At 43.5% G+C, this 17,141-nt stretch overlaps 1 protein-coding gene across 1 annotated transcript in view; it reads right to left on the bottom strand.

Annotated features, from left to right (window-relative positions):
• TBCD (tubulin folding cofactor D) overlaps nucleotides 1-17,141 on the bottom strand; it is a 187,095-nt gene that overhangs the window by 4,474 nt on the left and 165,480 nt on the right. Inside the window, exons 34-37 of the mRNA XM_075178183.1 lie at nucleotides 8,152-8,273; nucleotides 7,629-7,706; nucleotides 4,197-4,286; nucleotides 1,772-1,859 (exon numbers count right to left, since the gene is read on the bottom strand). Coding sequence (XP_075034284.1) covers nucleotides 1,772-1,859; nucleotides 4,197-4,286; nucleotides 7,629-7,706; nucleotides 8,152-8,273 — 378 coding nt within the window. The remainder of the gene's footprint in view (nucleotides 1-1,771; nucleotides 1,860-4,196; nucleotides 4,287-7,628; nucleotides 7,707-8,151; nucleotides 8,274-17,141) is intronic.

Raw genomic sequence — 17,141 nt, 5'->3', positions numbered from 1 at the left:
GGGTAATCACTGGCTTCTAGCTGAATATTGGTACAGATGACACAGAGGGCCCTGTGTGTATGAGACAGGTACATTTTAAGCCACATTAGGTCTGGAAATATCAATACAGCTTCAGATGAAGGCCCTCCTTTCATGCAGGAGAACATCATTGTACTAATCAGGAAGCTCCCCATAACATAGACCAAGGAAACATCTATTTTTGAATGAATATTTCCACATATGAAAACCAGACATTTTTACACTTGCACACATCCGTTAGTAGCTCTGCCAAGCTTAATAACGGTTAGAATTAGTGCACCATAAAGAATTTAGCACAGACTTTTTTGTCATCAGCAGACGCCTTGAACCTGTCAGTGTGATCAGTGCTACAAAAAGTCCATCCAATTTCAACATGGTTTTCCGAAATCCCAGAAAAACATCTGTGTCTCTGTTCCAGGTTTTACTGGTCTCATTACAGCTGCAATTGTTGTCTTTCTTATGGCAGCCAAAAGCACTGAACCACGTGTGACCTCGATGTGACTGGCTCAGCCCAGTAATCAGCATTAAAGACTATTATTCACAAAGGCTGGCTCACACCCGGCAGCAAGGCTGGGTCTACTTGTCAGTAATGGAAAATATAAGTTTTTAAAGAAGTTGATTATTTGATGATAATCTTCAGTATGATCTATTTGTGTTCACAGCTCTGGTAATATATTAAGTGTTGGCTTTAGTAACACCCGCTCATCCCAATTCTGATTAATGCAGATCATCGTCAGACTCTGCGCGCTCTGGAGCGACCAGTACATTAGTACTGTATGGAGGAGATTTAATTACAGATGATGTGATGCGTGGACATCGTGCTGCACAGATCACCCCTAAGACCATTGTGTTTTCTAATATAATTTAAAAAATAAAAGTAAACGTCTGGTGTGATTGGCTGCAGCGGGTTGTAGCGCAGATAAGGTTCTATTCTTAAAAGTGAAAAGAGCACAGCTCCAGGTTCGTTTCCTACCTAGTTCTAAGCTCGGGACTGAGCAGTGTTCCTCAATTCCAGCCCTTAAGAACCCTATAATTCCATCTGGGGTTGTTGAGAAACACTGTTCAGAACAGAGTGATACATAGTTCTAGACTCTGTGTTCTACACGTCCCTCCTACACCTCTGTCACCCACCCAGTGCAAGTTTATAGAAGTTAAATAAAATGTAAAAAATATATAAAAAAAGAATGAAATGTGAGGATAATAAAATGAACGCTGTTCGCAGCCCAATAATCCTGCATGAACATAGCATATTGGATGGGTGTCCTCAGCACGGACAACCCTCATTCACACACTAACGATTATAAAACAACAATGAGTCCTAATCATCAGACACTGAGGTACAGATCTGGTATTGCCGTGTTCAGGAAAAAGAGCTGATTCAATTGTGCCGGAAATTTAAATTCTGATCTAAAAACCGGAAACAATATTGGAAAACTGCATTTTTCCCTACTTTTCCTTATGTAATGCTTATAAAATAACATATTTGTTGTAACATGCTACAAAAAAATATCCTGCCACGGAAAACAAAAACAAATATAAAACATTTAGGTAGTTTAAGAAAAATACTTAAAAACAAAACAAGGACACTCAGTGCGCACTGTACACATAGCATGTAGCACCATGCTGGGTACATGGGATCCGAGCTACAGCACAGTGTCGTGTACGACAGTACTAAGCATTTGGGAATAGCGGATATAACATACTGGACTGTCACGAGTCCCTTACACTTGGGCTGGTGTCAGTTTACACTTACTACTGGGAATGGGTGACAAATCAGGAGCAGCTGCTGAAATAAAACCTTTTTCCGGATCTCACCAGGGAACTGGATCAGGCCACAGAACCTAGAACACAACAGACAGTAACTATGAATGTGAGAACATACCCAGGAATAAATGACAAAGTAACTAAAGGGGAACTATGTGGAAACTCATTTTTATTATTAATAATTTCTCTCCCACATCTCCTGGCATCTGGCACCTCTATCTGGTGCATCTCCAGGCACTTAGGTTTTAATTGAAGACTGTGTATTGGGTGGATGTCATGACAGCTGATTGACAGGATGCAGCAACCATCCAATCAGCTGCCCTGAGAGCCTTAAACCAGTCTGTCCGCTATGTATATAGCACTACAGAAGCATCCGAGTGGGCGCTGGCTGGGTTGAGTATGTTCCAAACCAGGGACCCCTATGGTTTAGAGAGGGATCATTACAGGGGGAAAAAAAATCATGCAGGTGTAAAGATATATAAGGGTGTATTGATTAAATGATTTATGTTACAATGCTATAGTATGCTGTGCAAATGGAAATATAATGGGATCCATGTTGGAATTTAGTCTATAACTAGACGTTCCCCACATGTAGCAGTATATACCAAACAGGAAGAGCATCACAACAACACTAAATAGAATATAAACTGCAGATTTTTAGAACACAATGAAATGAGATGTTGAGCCATATTTAACATTACTGCTGGAAATAGTTTCATGCTGGTTATGTACCATACAGTGTTTCCGCACAATCCCATGTTCAGATTAAGTCACTGTAATAAATGCTAGCAGGCCTAGTATTAAAGCACTTTAACATCAGGAGAGCAGCCCCCAGTACAGGGAGGGTTACCGTCAGGAGAGCAGCCCCCAGTACAGGGAGGGTTACCGTCGGGAGAGCAGGAGCTCCCGGTACAGGGAGGGTTACCGTCAGGAGAGCAGGAGCTCCCGGTACAGGGAGGGTTACCGTCGGGAGAGCAGGAGCTCCCGGTACAGGGAGGGTTACCGTCGGGAGAGCAGGAGCTCCTGATACAGGGAGGGCTACCGTCGGGAGAGCAGGAGCTCCCGATACAGGGAGGGCTACCGTCGGGAGAGCAGGAGCTCCCGGTACAGGGAGGGTTACCGTCAGGAGAGCAGGAGCTCCCGATACAGGGAGGGCTACCGTCGGGAGAGCAGGAGCTCCCGGTACAGGGAGGGCTACCGTCGGGAGAGCAGGAGCTCCCGGTACAGGGAGGGCTACCGTCGGGAGAGCAGGGGCTCCCGGTACAGGGAGGGCTACCGTCGGGAGAGCAGGGGCTCCCGGTACAGGGAGGGCTACCGTCGGGAGAGCAGGGGCTCCCGGTACAGGGAGGGTTACCGTCGGGAGAGCAGGGGCTCCCGGTACAGGGAGGGTTACCGTCGGGAGAGCAGGGGCGCCCGGTACAGGGAGGGCTACCGTCGGGAGAGCAGGTGCTCCCAGTACAGGGAGGGTTACCGTCGGGAGAGCAGGGGCTCCCGGTACAGGGAGGGTTACCGTCGGGAGAGCAGGAGCTCCCGGTACAGGGAGGGCTACCGTCGGGAGAGCAGGAGCTCCCGGTACAGGGAGGGCTACCGTCGGGAGAGCAGGTGCTCCCAGTACAGGGAGGGTTACCGTCAGGAGAGCAGGGGCTCCCGGGTACAGGGAGGGTTACCGTCGGGAGAGCAGGGGCTCCCGGGTACAGGGAGGGTTAACGTCAGGAGAGCGGCTGCCTGTACAGGAAGAATAGAGACTGTGTCTCAGACAAGTATAGGCATTTTCAAGCAGGTGTCACTTGGGAAATGCACCTGAAAGGAGCTGGCAGAGTAACATAATTCAGCCTATTATTAGGAGATTGTGCGGCTAATCTGTGTATTGTGGGGTAATCCGCTGGGCTGTACCAGAGGCTGTGGAGCAGTAAGACTAGATAAACCGTTCGTGTTATGAAGGCAAGATAACCTTAAAGAGACAAACACTACAAAACGTATTATTACACTGAGTATGTCTGGAAGATATGAGGAGATACATTATTTACCATGAACAAAAACTCCTTTATTTTATTTCTTTTGGTCACACATGTATGTGGCTATGGGGCTTCCGGCCCTCTGGTTGAGCAGCCAACTCTGATGCAGGAACGTAAGTAGTTGACCACACTCACAGTCAGATACCAGTTGTCCCACCACATATACCACCCGTCAAAGTTAATATCTGAATGTTTCTGATTAGATCTAGTTTGGTATTGGCAGATAATGTGTCTTTGTTATGTGTTTTGTGGTCATTTAGGCCTAAAACTACTAAACTGGGTGTCCAAGTAACAGCGTCTATGGTCATAACTAGTGTCCATGAATTCAGTTACTTTGCATCAGCAGAAAATGACTTCATGGGATACTGTATTTTGTAGACACCTGACCAATAAACTCACACAGCAGTGCTAGACTTTAGCTTCTGGATGTCCTTTGACCTCTTGATCTCCTCTTTACAAAGTGCTAATAAGTCTGAAGCGAACGGGTGGCTGTAGAAAAATAAAACAGCAATTATCTTCTTATATCATCACAGGACAAGATGGCAGATCACAGGAGAGGACAAAATGGCGGCAGCCGATGGGTCTGCAGCTGCAGGTTACATAACCAGTCACAGACAGACCTTAATAACGTGTATTTGTTATTCCTTAGTCAGACACAGCTGGTCATTACTGCCAGGAAACAGTCCCTGCAGTCATATGCAGGTGGGTCTCATTAGCTAATGGCAGATTACATGGAGAATAACATTTCCTCTCTCTGCAGAACAAGTCCACTTACTGCTTCTGTCCCAGCGGATCAGGATCAGCGTTGTCACAAGTATGTTTATTAAATCCCCTCACACTGAGGGATATATCTCACTCCTTAGCGCATGCTAATAAGATTTACGGTAATTCCTTGTGCATGAAGATATTTAGTAATGCAGGATAGGGAACAGATATTATAGCGTGTGCTATTTTATATCGCAGGATCCCCTGTAACATTTTGGAACCCACGCGTCTGTCAGACTCCACCAATGAGTGCTCAGTGGTGCTCTACATCTTCCTCATTATCAGTGTGCCATCATTTCACAAGACTACCAGAGGCAATTTTTCCACTGTCTGAACTGTCTAATACCATGGAAAATGTAATTATACCAGCAAAAAGATGACAAATGTAAATATCTACAGCTGGGTTCCTTTACATTTCATTGTTAATGTATACAAACAAGTATAGTATTGTATTGTTCTTTGGTTTTGTGTTTTTATTTCTATACCTCAATTATTAATATGTTGGGAAAGAGAAAGCGAATAATGGAACTGTACCCACACCATCATAGAAACTAGGGTAAAGTCCTTTAGCAAAAATGTATTATACAGTCATCTCTTAATATCTACATCACACAAATACAAAAGGAAACAGCTTCATAGGAGAGATTCAACATATGTTTCCCTTTTCCTAAACAAACAGTGGTGTCTGACTACCACGTACTATTACAGTGAACTGGGGCAAGAGCTCAGACGTCTGTCTCTTCAAACTGAATTTATGCATATATTAAAGACAGTGTTAATATATATTTTATATATTTTTTCCCCTTTCAGTAGCCAGAATAAAAGTGACTGCAATGAAACCTCATCAATTCAGGAATATGATTATTCTCGTAGCTATTTCCATAAAAATACACTGCTACTGAAAAAGGTCTGAAACCAGGGGAAAGCAGAAGGCACGGCCATAACTAAACATCTGTACCCCATAGTAACCGCACCCCCTGATACTAGGGTAGGTATGCCTTTGGCACAAGGTCTCATTATCCGGGCAGATGCAAAGCTATGTAAAATTTGAACTACGGTGAAAAGAAAGTATTCTGTAAAGTTTGCCATACATTTAATTCTGCTCTAGACCAAATTCAGGAGCCAGGTTAGTAAATATAATTATTATTTAGACACCCAGCCGGGCGTAATAGGAATTGAAGGTAAACGGGGCAAATTGATATACATTTTTCTCCCCTCAATGAGTGACTGCTGGTTTTCAAAAGTTTGGTGTCGCGATGGGGTGAAGGAGCAGAGATTTTAAGCAGATCTGACAACACAGATACAAACACAGAGGAATGAAACAAAGAGCCCACACGATACGCAACATCTGGAATGATTTGTTTAAACGTAACCAGATGAGCAGCAGATTGAGTCGGCACAACCTCACTCACTCCTCCCAATACCACATCAGGATCCCAGCACTCGGTCTTCACAGGAGGAAATTGGGGAAAATGGTTACTTTGTGAAAGCAAAACTCAGGTGGATAAGAACCTGTGGCTGGGGGAGAGGGGTCAAGCTGACGCCTCTGTATCTCTTACTCAAGCATTATTTTATTGTCTAGGACATCTGGAAGAAGGAAGAGAGTGATAAAACAGCCCTGCATGTCACTAAACCCATGGCTGAGAATTAACAGGCGCTAATGATGGTTTATATGCAGTTACCAGGACAGAGGTGGCTACTGAAGGCTGTTGTGGCTCAGGCTCATGTTATCCATCTCTGTGTCTGACCATCCCTGTCCTACTAGCAGACTGTAAATTACTGTTCTTACACATATTGCTGTAAATCATCATCATCATTTATTTATATAGCGCCACTAATTCCGCAGCGCTGTACAGAGAACTCATTCACATCAGTCCCTGCCCCATTGGAGAGTACAGTCTAAATTCCCTAATATACACACACTCACAACACAGACAGACAGAGAGGGAGACAGACAGACAGAGACTAGGGTAAATTTTTTATAGCAGCCAATTAACCTACCATTATGTTTTTGGAGTGTGGGAGGAAACCGGAGCATCTGGAGGAAACCCACACAAACACAGGGAGAACATACAACCTCCACACGGATAAGGCCATGGTTGGGAATCGAACTCATGACCCCAGTGCTGTGAGGCAGAAATGCTAACCACTAGGCCACTGAGCTGCCCAAATCAACTCTTTATGACCAGACCCAGTGAGGCGAACCAGCTAGCTTCTGCAGATAATGCAGAATTGTACTGTACACAACAGATGGTACATACATTATCTACCAGCATAAAGCTATTACTGCCCCATCCCTCCATGTTCTGTGTTGCCTCTGACAGCGTATGAGATTCTGTGGTTGGACTAATTCCACCTGAGTGATTTCAGAAGAGTTTGGGTCTGTTTGGCCAATCAATGTGTTGCCACTACGCAATGGAGGCAGTCATTTTGTGAGCTGGACCAATAGAATACGGCCTATTGATTTATTAGAAGCCAGTGCCTCATGAATCCCAGTTATGTCTCAGTGGTGTAAAAATGGCTGAATCCAATGTGACACGGGGTAGGCTAGGTTTGTGTTACCTGTACATACAGATTGACAGACAATACTGGCAAACATAATAGCCAAATTGCCATGAAATCTTCTAAAGGCCGAGAGCTGTAAAAATCTGGTGGAGCTGAACAGTAGATTCTTTATCCGATAATTCTTTAACTCCTTCCTATCCAGATCTCTCAGCCTGCAGGGTCAGATTGTACGAGCTGGCTAATTAGATCACTAGTAGTAAAGAATGACGAATTAAGAAGTCCCGGTATGTGGATTTGCTAAAGAGGATTCCCCATGAAATCATGTCATGCGTGTCAAGTTATGATCATCTCTGAACATACCGACTATAAAAGAAACAATATGGGCATTTTTCTCCTGTATGCATTGCAGTCACTGCATTTTATCAGATACAATCTTCTTTTCCAGCGACAGACACAAAATATGGCGAGAAACTGTTACACTTATATACAGTATATAAACATACACACAAACTATCCTAGGGACGGTGTACAGAGATTGTATAACAAAATAATTATATTTACTCTTCCTCCTGTGTGAAGATCTCAAAGCAGCTATTGGCCAACATTTGGTCCAGCATCTTCAGAAGAGGGATGGAAACTCTACATATAAAAAAAGAAAGAGATAAGATAATAAATAAAACACACAGCATGGTAAATAATATCAATTGCATACAGCAAAAGTTGTACCCTTTAAACGATATAACAAAGGGGAATATCTGCTCTGTGAATAGTACAGAAATGTAAACTGGAATCACAGACACAATATATCCTAACAATAAGTTTGGTTTCATATCACCTAAGTTACTTATCAAGCAGTCTTTAGCATTTGGTGGGCATTGATGACCATTATGATGGAGCCAAATGACACATTTCCATTCAAAAGCAATTACTGCAGTCTGATATTCTGTGAAAAGTGAGCTAGACGAGCTTCAAGAACGCTGTAGCTCACCGGCTGTTTTGGAACCCCAATATAGTTTGGTAGTAACTTGAGAGCCACAGGCTGACAGCTTTATACTATCAATTTCAATGAAGCCCAATGTAATACCGATCATTGTGCTGATTGTCCTTGAAGACCCGGAGTAAGGTCTTGGAGAAGACTTCCATGGCCTGTGCGTTGCTCTGGATGGACCGCAAGTATTCAAAGAGACTCTGAGACGAGTATCTTACCTACACAGGAGAAAGGGGAGAGTGATCAGTAAGGTCAAATGTTGTAATCTGTGGTTAGGAACTATCATCTTTATTGTTTGTTCAGTGCCTCGCAACCCTGTAGAGCCAGTCGTAAAAAAACATGTAAAAAATACAAACTGACGGAACAAGGTTGATGAAGAAAGTGCGGACGTGAGAAAGAGCGTAAAGAGGGGCCTACTGGAGAGAGATTACAGTCTAGAAGGAGAGGGTAATGGGACTGTAGCTGGTAAAGCATGCAGAGGTAATAGTATAATGTGGGAGTGAGATCGTTCTAAGTGAAGAGGTGGGTTTTGAGAGAGCGCTTGAAAGACTGAATGTTGGGGAAGAACTGACCAGGCAGGGTAGGGAGTTCCACAAGAGGGGCAGGACAAGAGAAGTTTTGACAGTGAGAGGTGGTTATCAGAGAGGAGAGACAATCTGAAGAGGCTGCGCACGTACTCCTCCCCTTCATCTTCAGAGATGAAGGGGAGGAGTACGTAAGGGCTTTGAAGGCGAGTGTGAGTAGCAGATTGTAGAGGAGAAAGATGGGTGAGGGAACGGTCAGAGAGCTGGAGGTTGCTGTTAAGCATAATAAGAGAATGGATCAGGAATTTGGGTACATCCTGAGTGAGAAAGTAATGTTTCAAAGAAGGAGGTGAAAAGAGGATGAGTATATCGTCGATGATGACACCAAAGAGGCTGTCTTGGCAAACAGGGTAGAGTGATATTATGAGGAATGAAGATGATGAGCATTGGACACGTTGAGCTTTAGGTAGTGTTGGGACATTCATGTGGAGATGGTAGAGAGGCAGTTGGACACATAAGATAAAAGGGAAGGATAAATTTGTTTGTCTTCTGCATGGAGGTGGTAGTCAAGGTCGAAGGATCGTATTAGTTCACAGAGAAGAGGTATAAAAAGGGAAAAGTAGATGCCCGAGAACAGAGCCTTGAGGGGAACCAATAGAAGAAGTGGAGGAGAGGATGTGTCAGTACTAGAAACACTGAAGGAGTGTTCTGAAAGGTAAGATGTGAACCAAGAGAGAACAATGCTGAGAAGTCAAATGGAGTGTAAGGTGGTTGCAGAAAAGAAGAGGTGGTCAACTGCATTGAAAGCGGTAGAGATCATGGAAGATGATTAGGGAGAAGTGACCCAGTGAGTAGATCACTGGTCACTTTAGCAAGGTCAGTCTCAGTGGAGTGTAGAGTGCAGAAGCCCAATTGCAGAGCATCAAAAAGAAAATGAGCAGAGAGAAAGTGAGTCAGGCAGTTGTAGAAAAATGGGGCAGTAGCTGGAGAGGTAGGGTAGAGAGATGGTTTATGTGCATAAGAAAGATGAGACTATTTTTGAATATGGAAAGGAAAATGCCAGTGGATAGGGACAAGTTGAAAAGGTGAGCTAGAGGCAGCCAAGCATGGGGGAGGGAGAGGAAGCGGGGAATGTGAAGACCTCGATAACAGGAGAGAAAGTAACGAGAGTGGCTAGGTTTATGGAGAAGGTGTGTGTGTGTATGGTGAAATAGACTGGGTGCACAATAGAAAGAAAGTGAGAAAAGCAAAAGCAAAGTTGTTGAGGAATTGTGAGACTGGGCCTAGTGGCCAGAACAACGACGCAGAAGTGGAGTGGAGAGAAGAGACGTATGTTACAGGTCGCGGAGCGTGGGTGAAAGACTCCCACCCCATAGGAAAGAGCAGCAGGGGAAGCAGAGTCCAGGGAAGGGAGCCAGTTTTCAGTAGTAGCAAGAAGACTGAAGGAATGATAGAGGAATAAGTCATAGATGGATAGGAGTGTGATGCTGACAGATCTAGCATTCCAGAGTGCACAGGAAAAGCTGAGGTGATAAAAGTGAAGGAATGAGAATGAGATTGGAAAGACTGGAATTATATGGTAGATGGGAAAGTTTGTAGTGGAAGAAGGAACATGAACAGATTGACATGAAAGGCGATGTGTGGGGCCCGGGATTGGGGCACATTTCACCAGTAGTCAGAATGAAGAGGTGGGTGAGAACAAAAGACCAGGAGCAGAGATGTGTGGGTGATTGGCTTCCCTACAAGCAAGGACTTCAGTTTTATTGCCAGAAACTTGCTATGCCAAAACTTGTGACACATAAAATGCCTGTTATTTATATAAATGTTAAAAATGGAAAATGTTACTGTTTTTCCATAGAAATACATGTACACAAAATAAGAGTCACGGACAGATAGATACGTATGTACGATATATAAGCCCATACCCTTATTTCCAAATGTATTTTAAAGATAAGTCTCAGCATTTCCAAGAAAGAGATCAAAGCTGCAATATTTGATCCTTGGTGTGATCCTTTACTCAGATCTATCCTTTGTTCCACACATCGACTCTATATTTAATGTTACATACATCTAAAAAAAACATTTCCAGAAAATGCACATATCTCCCACAAGACACTTCAAAAACTTTAATTCATGCACTCATCAACTCCCACATTGACTATTGCAATTACCTCCTTACTGGTCTTCCCTGAATCAGACTTGAAATCCTACGATCTATTTTGCACGCAGCAACTAGGTTGATTTTCCTTGCAAATCATTCTTCCTCTGCTGAGCCACTCTGTCAGTCTCTATATTAGATTCGGTAAAAATCGGGCAACCAATGTAAACTACTTCTACTAACCTACAAGGCCTTCAACAAAACTGCAACAACATACATCTCTTCAATTGTCTCAAAATATCTCCCAACTCTGCACCTCCGTTCTGCATAAAATCTGCGTCTCTCATCCACTCTCATTACATGCTCCCATTCCCAGGTTACAAGACTTTGTTCGGGCTGCACCCACTTTGTGGAATTTCCTGCCTCACACAATAAGACTTTCCTCTAGTCTTCAAATCTTCAAGCGAAAACCCATCTCTTCAGGTAAGCTTATAATATTCCTCAACCACCCTCTTATCTTCCCTAGGTTACCCTATTACCACCCTCTACACAACTAACACAAGACTACAACCCTCTGAGCCCCTGACCGACATTGCTGTGTGACTGGATCATATGGCCCATTAGGCACTTTAACTCTGCATTCTCGTTGGACCAATATGCAACGTGTGGTACTTGACGTCCTGTATCAGATTCCCATTGTCCTATAGACTGTAAGCTTGCGAGCAGGGCCCTCTTACCTCTCTGTCTGTATGTATTATGCAGTATTGTTTAATTACTTTGCTTGTTCCCAATTGTACAGCGCTATGGAATTTGCTGGCACTATATAAATAAATGTTCATGATGATGCTATTTCAATCTCAAATCAGTACTGGCAGATGTATCAAAACGGACACAGTAGGGGATATTATGTAATTTTACCTGACACATACACTGCCAACCAGGCTCTGGGGGGGAAATATTCCATCCTCACACGTCATATTGCTGAATGAGTTGGTCGGCCAGATATGATCGTCTTTAAAATATTATTTAGACGATCAGCCTGATGTAAGTGTGGCCAGCATTTGTTACTAGCTCCTGCTGATTACAGGCTGGTCCCATTTAGTAGCATGTCTTTGTTGTCCAACACTAGACAAAACCATTATCTCCAGTAGATATTAATATAACCACATGCTACATCTCTACTACAAGGGGCCGCGATCATGCAATTTTGTCACATAATTGAAAGGTGACATTGGATCCGTTGTTTAGGACATTAATGACACTTTTTCTTACTGGACCTAGACCCTGGTAACTGCCTCAGGGGAGAGCCAAGACCCTTCACCCTAATAGTATAAATTCACACCGTTTATCCTGAAGGTCTGAATCCCAACTATCTCCTGCCCCAATTATCCAACTACACGATAATCAGGTTATGAGTTCTACTATTGTGACTTACACCAAACACTATCGAAATATTCAAAGGGGCGAATGGAACAATATCTGAAAATAGATCAGAGAGGTAGACAAGTCTGATATATATATATATATGATGTGCTCAGCTCTCCAAATATGTTTTATGATCAAAGCTCGTAATCACACCATGTTTTTGACATCCCTCTTCTGAGACAGTATGTTATAAATAATAACTACTAATCAGTCACTGAAACTAGACCCCTTATTAAACACATATGTAAGAATGATTGTATCATAATTAAAGACATTTGAAATAAAGTGGAGTTTCACAGAGAAGCATTTTCCTCTATGTACTGTAAAGTTTGTAATACAATTATATACAAGAATGTGAAAAGCAACAGTGGGCACAAAGCGATCTATTAAAGTGAAAAATCACTGTAAGGTTTGATATGGAAAACATGTATTGGCTATAACCAAGAAACATACCTAGAGACGTATTCATAAAATAGAGCGGCCCCTTCCACAGAGTGGAAGCAGCCATGTTGTAAACTAACCAGTGAAGCCTATAATGTCACTAGGGACTGCACAATGGTTGAACCGATATTCCTCAGAAGGGGTCTATTATCCCTGAGTGACGTCACACGTTCCTAGTAAATAGGGCTGGTACATCTAAGGCAGGCCTGTCCAACCTGCGGCCCTCCAGGTGTTGTGAAACTACAAGTCCCAGCATGCTTTGCCAGTACACAACCAGTTGATAGCTGGAAGAGCATGCTGGGACTTGTAGTTTCACAACATCTGTAGGGCCGCAGGTTGGACAGGCCTGATCTAAGGTAACCTGATTCAAACTGTCTGCAACCACAGAGCTTAAGAGGTGCACTTTAAATATAAGGAACTATGATGTTTATTTTTAACGCTCCTTTCAGCTTCTGCTCTGAAAAATTTAGGACTAACCCCACCCACCCCCACAGTAACCCCACTGTTACCTTTCAGAGGTTAGTGAAGACCAGAGTACTGCTCTCCCCCTCTGGCATGAAGAGAACTCCCAGGTTAAGTAATAAAATACTATATTTTGGCACCCGTGTCAAACCTTCCCATCAATTTTTCCTTTACTATCATGTTGCCGGGGACTTTTTCTTGTAGCTCAGCAAATGTTAGATGAAAAGCAGCCGCTGGTTTCACATAGCTAATCACACAACGGTTTATGGAAAACAGAAATATAATGTAAACCCACTTAAAATACAATTGTGAAAGGAGAGTCATGTGCTGGCAGGGAGCAGCAGGTTTTCATTCCCATATTCCAGCGAGGAGCAGTACATTAAACATGGCACCAGGCCACGCGTGTTTACCGCAGTCATTCCCAATGGATCGATTGCAGCTCCCACCCCTCACAGTATGGAGCGGCAGCCAGAAACCGGCTCGTTCGCTCGCTATACAAACTTCACTTTGGAAACTATTCGCCTGTTATTTTAATGTTCTAGCATGGTCTCCAGTTCTATGGAGAAATGCAGACAGGTGTGGGCCAAAGTCCACAGGGCATTCGGGACATTACATTTTACATATAAGTATGCAATAACAGAAAAATGCCATTCTGGAATTGGAGGTCACCAAGAAAATGCCTCCAAAACAGCAGAGATAACAGAGCCTCCACATGCACAGAAACAATAAAATACATGGTTTTTCTTTCAGGGCGCCAGTTTCCCAAAAAAGCCATAGACTTTGTTTGGTTACTTTTATTTTAATAGTATTAAGACGAGGAACACACTTCTAGTAGGGATGCGGTCATCTTCATGGAAATACTTGGACAGCATTGCCCTAGAAATATACTAACTGGACCTAAGCTTTCATGTTTGTGGAGAATAAAACCACTGCGTAATCCATTAATAGGTATAGTGCCCACAATATGCTGGGGGCACAAAGTCACTTATGGCCTGTGGAATTCTGTACCACAGTAACGCAGTAAGGCACACCATGGGATGCAATGTCAGTGGTAGTGGGGGTCAGTAAGTTAGGAAGAGAGATCAGTGATGGCGCAGAGGTTGGGAAGAGAGGTCAGTGGTTATGGATGGGTTGGAAAGAGAGGTCAGTGGTTATGGATGGGTTGGAAAGAGAGGTCAGTGGTTATGGATGGGTTGGAAAGAGGTCAGTTTTGGCGGATGGGTTGGGAAGACAGGTCAATTTTGTTCGGATGGGTTGGGAAGACAGGTCAGTTTTGGTCAGATGGGTTGGGAAGACAGGTCAATTTTGGCGGATGGGTTGGGAGGACAGGTCAGTTTTGTTCGGATGGGTTGGGAAGAGAGGTCAATTTTGATCGGATGGGTTGGGAAGAGAGGTCAGTTTTGGTCGGGTAGGTTGGAAAGAGGTCAGTTTTGGCAGATGGGTTGGAAAGAGGTCAGTTTTGGCAGATGGGTTGGGAAGAGAGGTCAGTGGTGATAGGTGCTTTGGAAACGGAGGGCAATGGTGGAGGGTGAGTTGCGACGCAAGGTCACTGGTGGTGGGTGGGTTGGGTAAAGAAGGTCAGTGGTGGTGGATATGATGGGAAGGAAGGTCAGTGGAAGCGGATGGGTTGAGAAGAGAGATTAGTTTTGGCAGATGGTTTGTGAAGGGAGGTCAGTGGTGGTAGGTGCTTTGGACATGGAGGTCAATGGTCGTAGGTGAGTTGAAAAGGGAGTTCAATGCTGATGGGTGGGATGAGACGTGAGGTAAGTGGCGGTGGGTAGGTTCAATAGGGAGGTCAGTGGAGGTGGGAGGGTTGGGAAGGAAGGTCAGAGTTGAAGTATTATTGAGCAAGTAATTTATGGTGGAGGAGTTTTTTTTGTCTCTACAGTAAAAAAAAAAGTAAGCAATTCATAGTGCAAATATTATATACATATATGTATATATATATTATCTCACACTTCTGTGGTATTTTAAATTGGAGGATAGAATAACACTGCTACTGAACAAACCCTTTCCACATAAAAGGGTGAAGCAGCCCTGTATAATTTACACAGACAGATCAGCTTTCATGGCAATGGGTCATTTTTCTCTGGATGAATGATATTTAATTTGGTGGAAATTAATCCAACCACAGAGCACAAAAATACAGTATATAATATATTTTGCTTCTGACTTCATGAAAGGTCATCCAGCGGAGACCGGGAAGATCTGTAATTAAAGCAGAGACCAAGCCTGCCATCTGGGGCCCTGGCTGCTGGATCCTCCTGGCTTCTCTTTTAAGGGCAAGTCAGCTATTATATTGTGTATTAATTCTGAACGACCGTCATTACAGATACTTAACATTTCATTGTATAAGCCGCAGGCTAAACAACTGCTTGATTACATGTCCTCCAGTGAGATGTCGGAGGCAATCTATCCAAGGCTGACTTTGGATCTCTGTCTGGGAAGCTCATAGTGCAGCAGGAGTGTTGCGCTAAAGAGGTCACATATGCTAACGATTTACCACGTTCTGCTCTAGTCATGCTCTAATGACAACTGTTATTCTTTTCCTACATTCTGAAAGTTGGTGACATAAAGCACAATTTGATACCGGCAATGCATGTATTCACACACCTAACCTCTCTATACACTTTCAGGAGACATCCACGCTGTCTCTCAGTTTTAAAGAACAGTCAAACTCTGATTTGACAATCCCGGATTCATTTTATTCCTGGGATCTACATCACTGTTTCCATTTCTTCATCCTCCCATAGGATTGTATGGCACATTCATAGAATTTCTGATTCCTTTGCTCTGATTTTGCAGCACAATCTTCTACATTTCTCCTCCCAGGGTTGGTTGGGAAGAACTGTCTACTCATTGCCCAGTGGGTATCGCTTAATTCTGAACTGAATGTCACTAATTGGCCAATAGAAACACAGCACTTCCTAACCAAAATCTCTCACTTTCCTTTACGGCAGTGAACAGTGCGTGCAGTAATTAGATAGGAAGAGCCAGTCAGTGACATTTTATTCTGGTTACTCAGCCAGTAAGAACTGGTCACTCAAAGGCCAATCGGAAGCCAGAGCTCCACAACCAGAAAACACTAATAGATCTTCCAACAAGACGAAGAACCAGCATGTGGAGAGTATAGAGTGATTGGATAAAAGATAGTCTGCAAAGTCAGTGACGTGTAATATCCGTATTATGGGGAGAGTGGTGTGTGTGTGTGTGTGTTTAATATCAGTGTTATAGGGTGAGCTCCCTCTTGTGTGTGTGTCTAATATCGGCGTTATAGGGCGAGTACTGTATGTGTGTGTGTAATATCAGTGTTATAGGGTGAGTGCTGTACGTGTGTGTGTAATATCAGTGTTATAAGGCGAGTGCTGTACGTGTGTGTGTAATATCAGTGTTATGGGGAGAGTGGTGTGTGTGTGTGTGTGTGTGTGTGTAATATCAGTGTTATAGGGCGAGTGCTGTACGTGTGTGTGTAATATCAGTGTTATAGGGCGAGTGCTGTACGTGTGTGTGTAATATCAGTGTTATAGGGCGAGTGCTGTACGTGTGTGTGTAATATCAGTGTTATAGGGCGAGTGCTGTACGTGTGTGTGTAATATCGGTGTTATAGGGCGAGTGCTGTACGTGTGTGTGTAATATCAGTGTTATGGGGAGAGTGGTGTGTGTGTGTGTGTGTCTAATATCGGCGTTATAGTGCGAGTGCTGTACGTGTGTGTGTGTAATATCGGCGTTATAGGGTGAGTGCTGTACGTGTGTGTGTAATATCAGTGTTATGGGGAGAGTGGTGTGTGTGTGTGTGTGTGTCTAATATCGGCGTTATAGTGCGAGTGCTGTACGTGTGTGTGTGTAATATCGGCGTTATAGGGTGAGTACTGTATGTATGTGTGTGTGTAATATCGGCGTTATAGGGCGAGTGCTGTACGTGTGTGTGTGTAATATCAGTGTTATAGGGTGAGTGTGTGCCATGAAAAAATTTAAATGGGGTTTGACTAGCTATAAAGTAATATTTTAGAGCACAGTGACCTCTATCGATGACCTTATTGTTCCTTGGATGTGAGCAGATCTCTGTAGTCACAAGATCAATATATTCTGTCTGGAAGGTCGGCGCACCTGCAGCTATGTTTCTATGGAACTGATGA

The sequence above is a fragment of the Mixophyes fleayi genome, chromosome 6 (assembly GCF_038048845.1).
Source record: "Mixophyes fleayi isolate aMixFle1 chromosome 6, aMixFle1.hap1, whole genome shotgun sequence".
Classification (NCBI taxonomy): domain Eukaryota; kingdom Metazoa; phylum Chordata; class Amphibia; order Anura; family Limnodynastidae; genus Mixophyes; species Mixophyes fleayi.
This window is presented reverse-complemented; position numbering and strand designations above follow the sequence as displayed.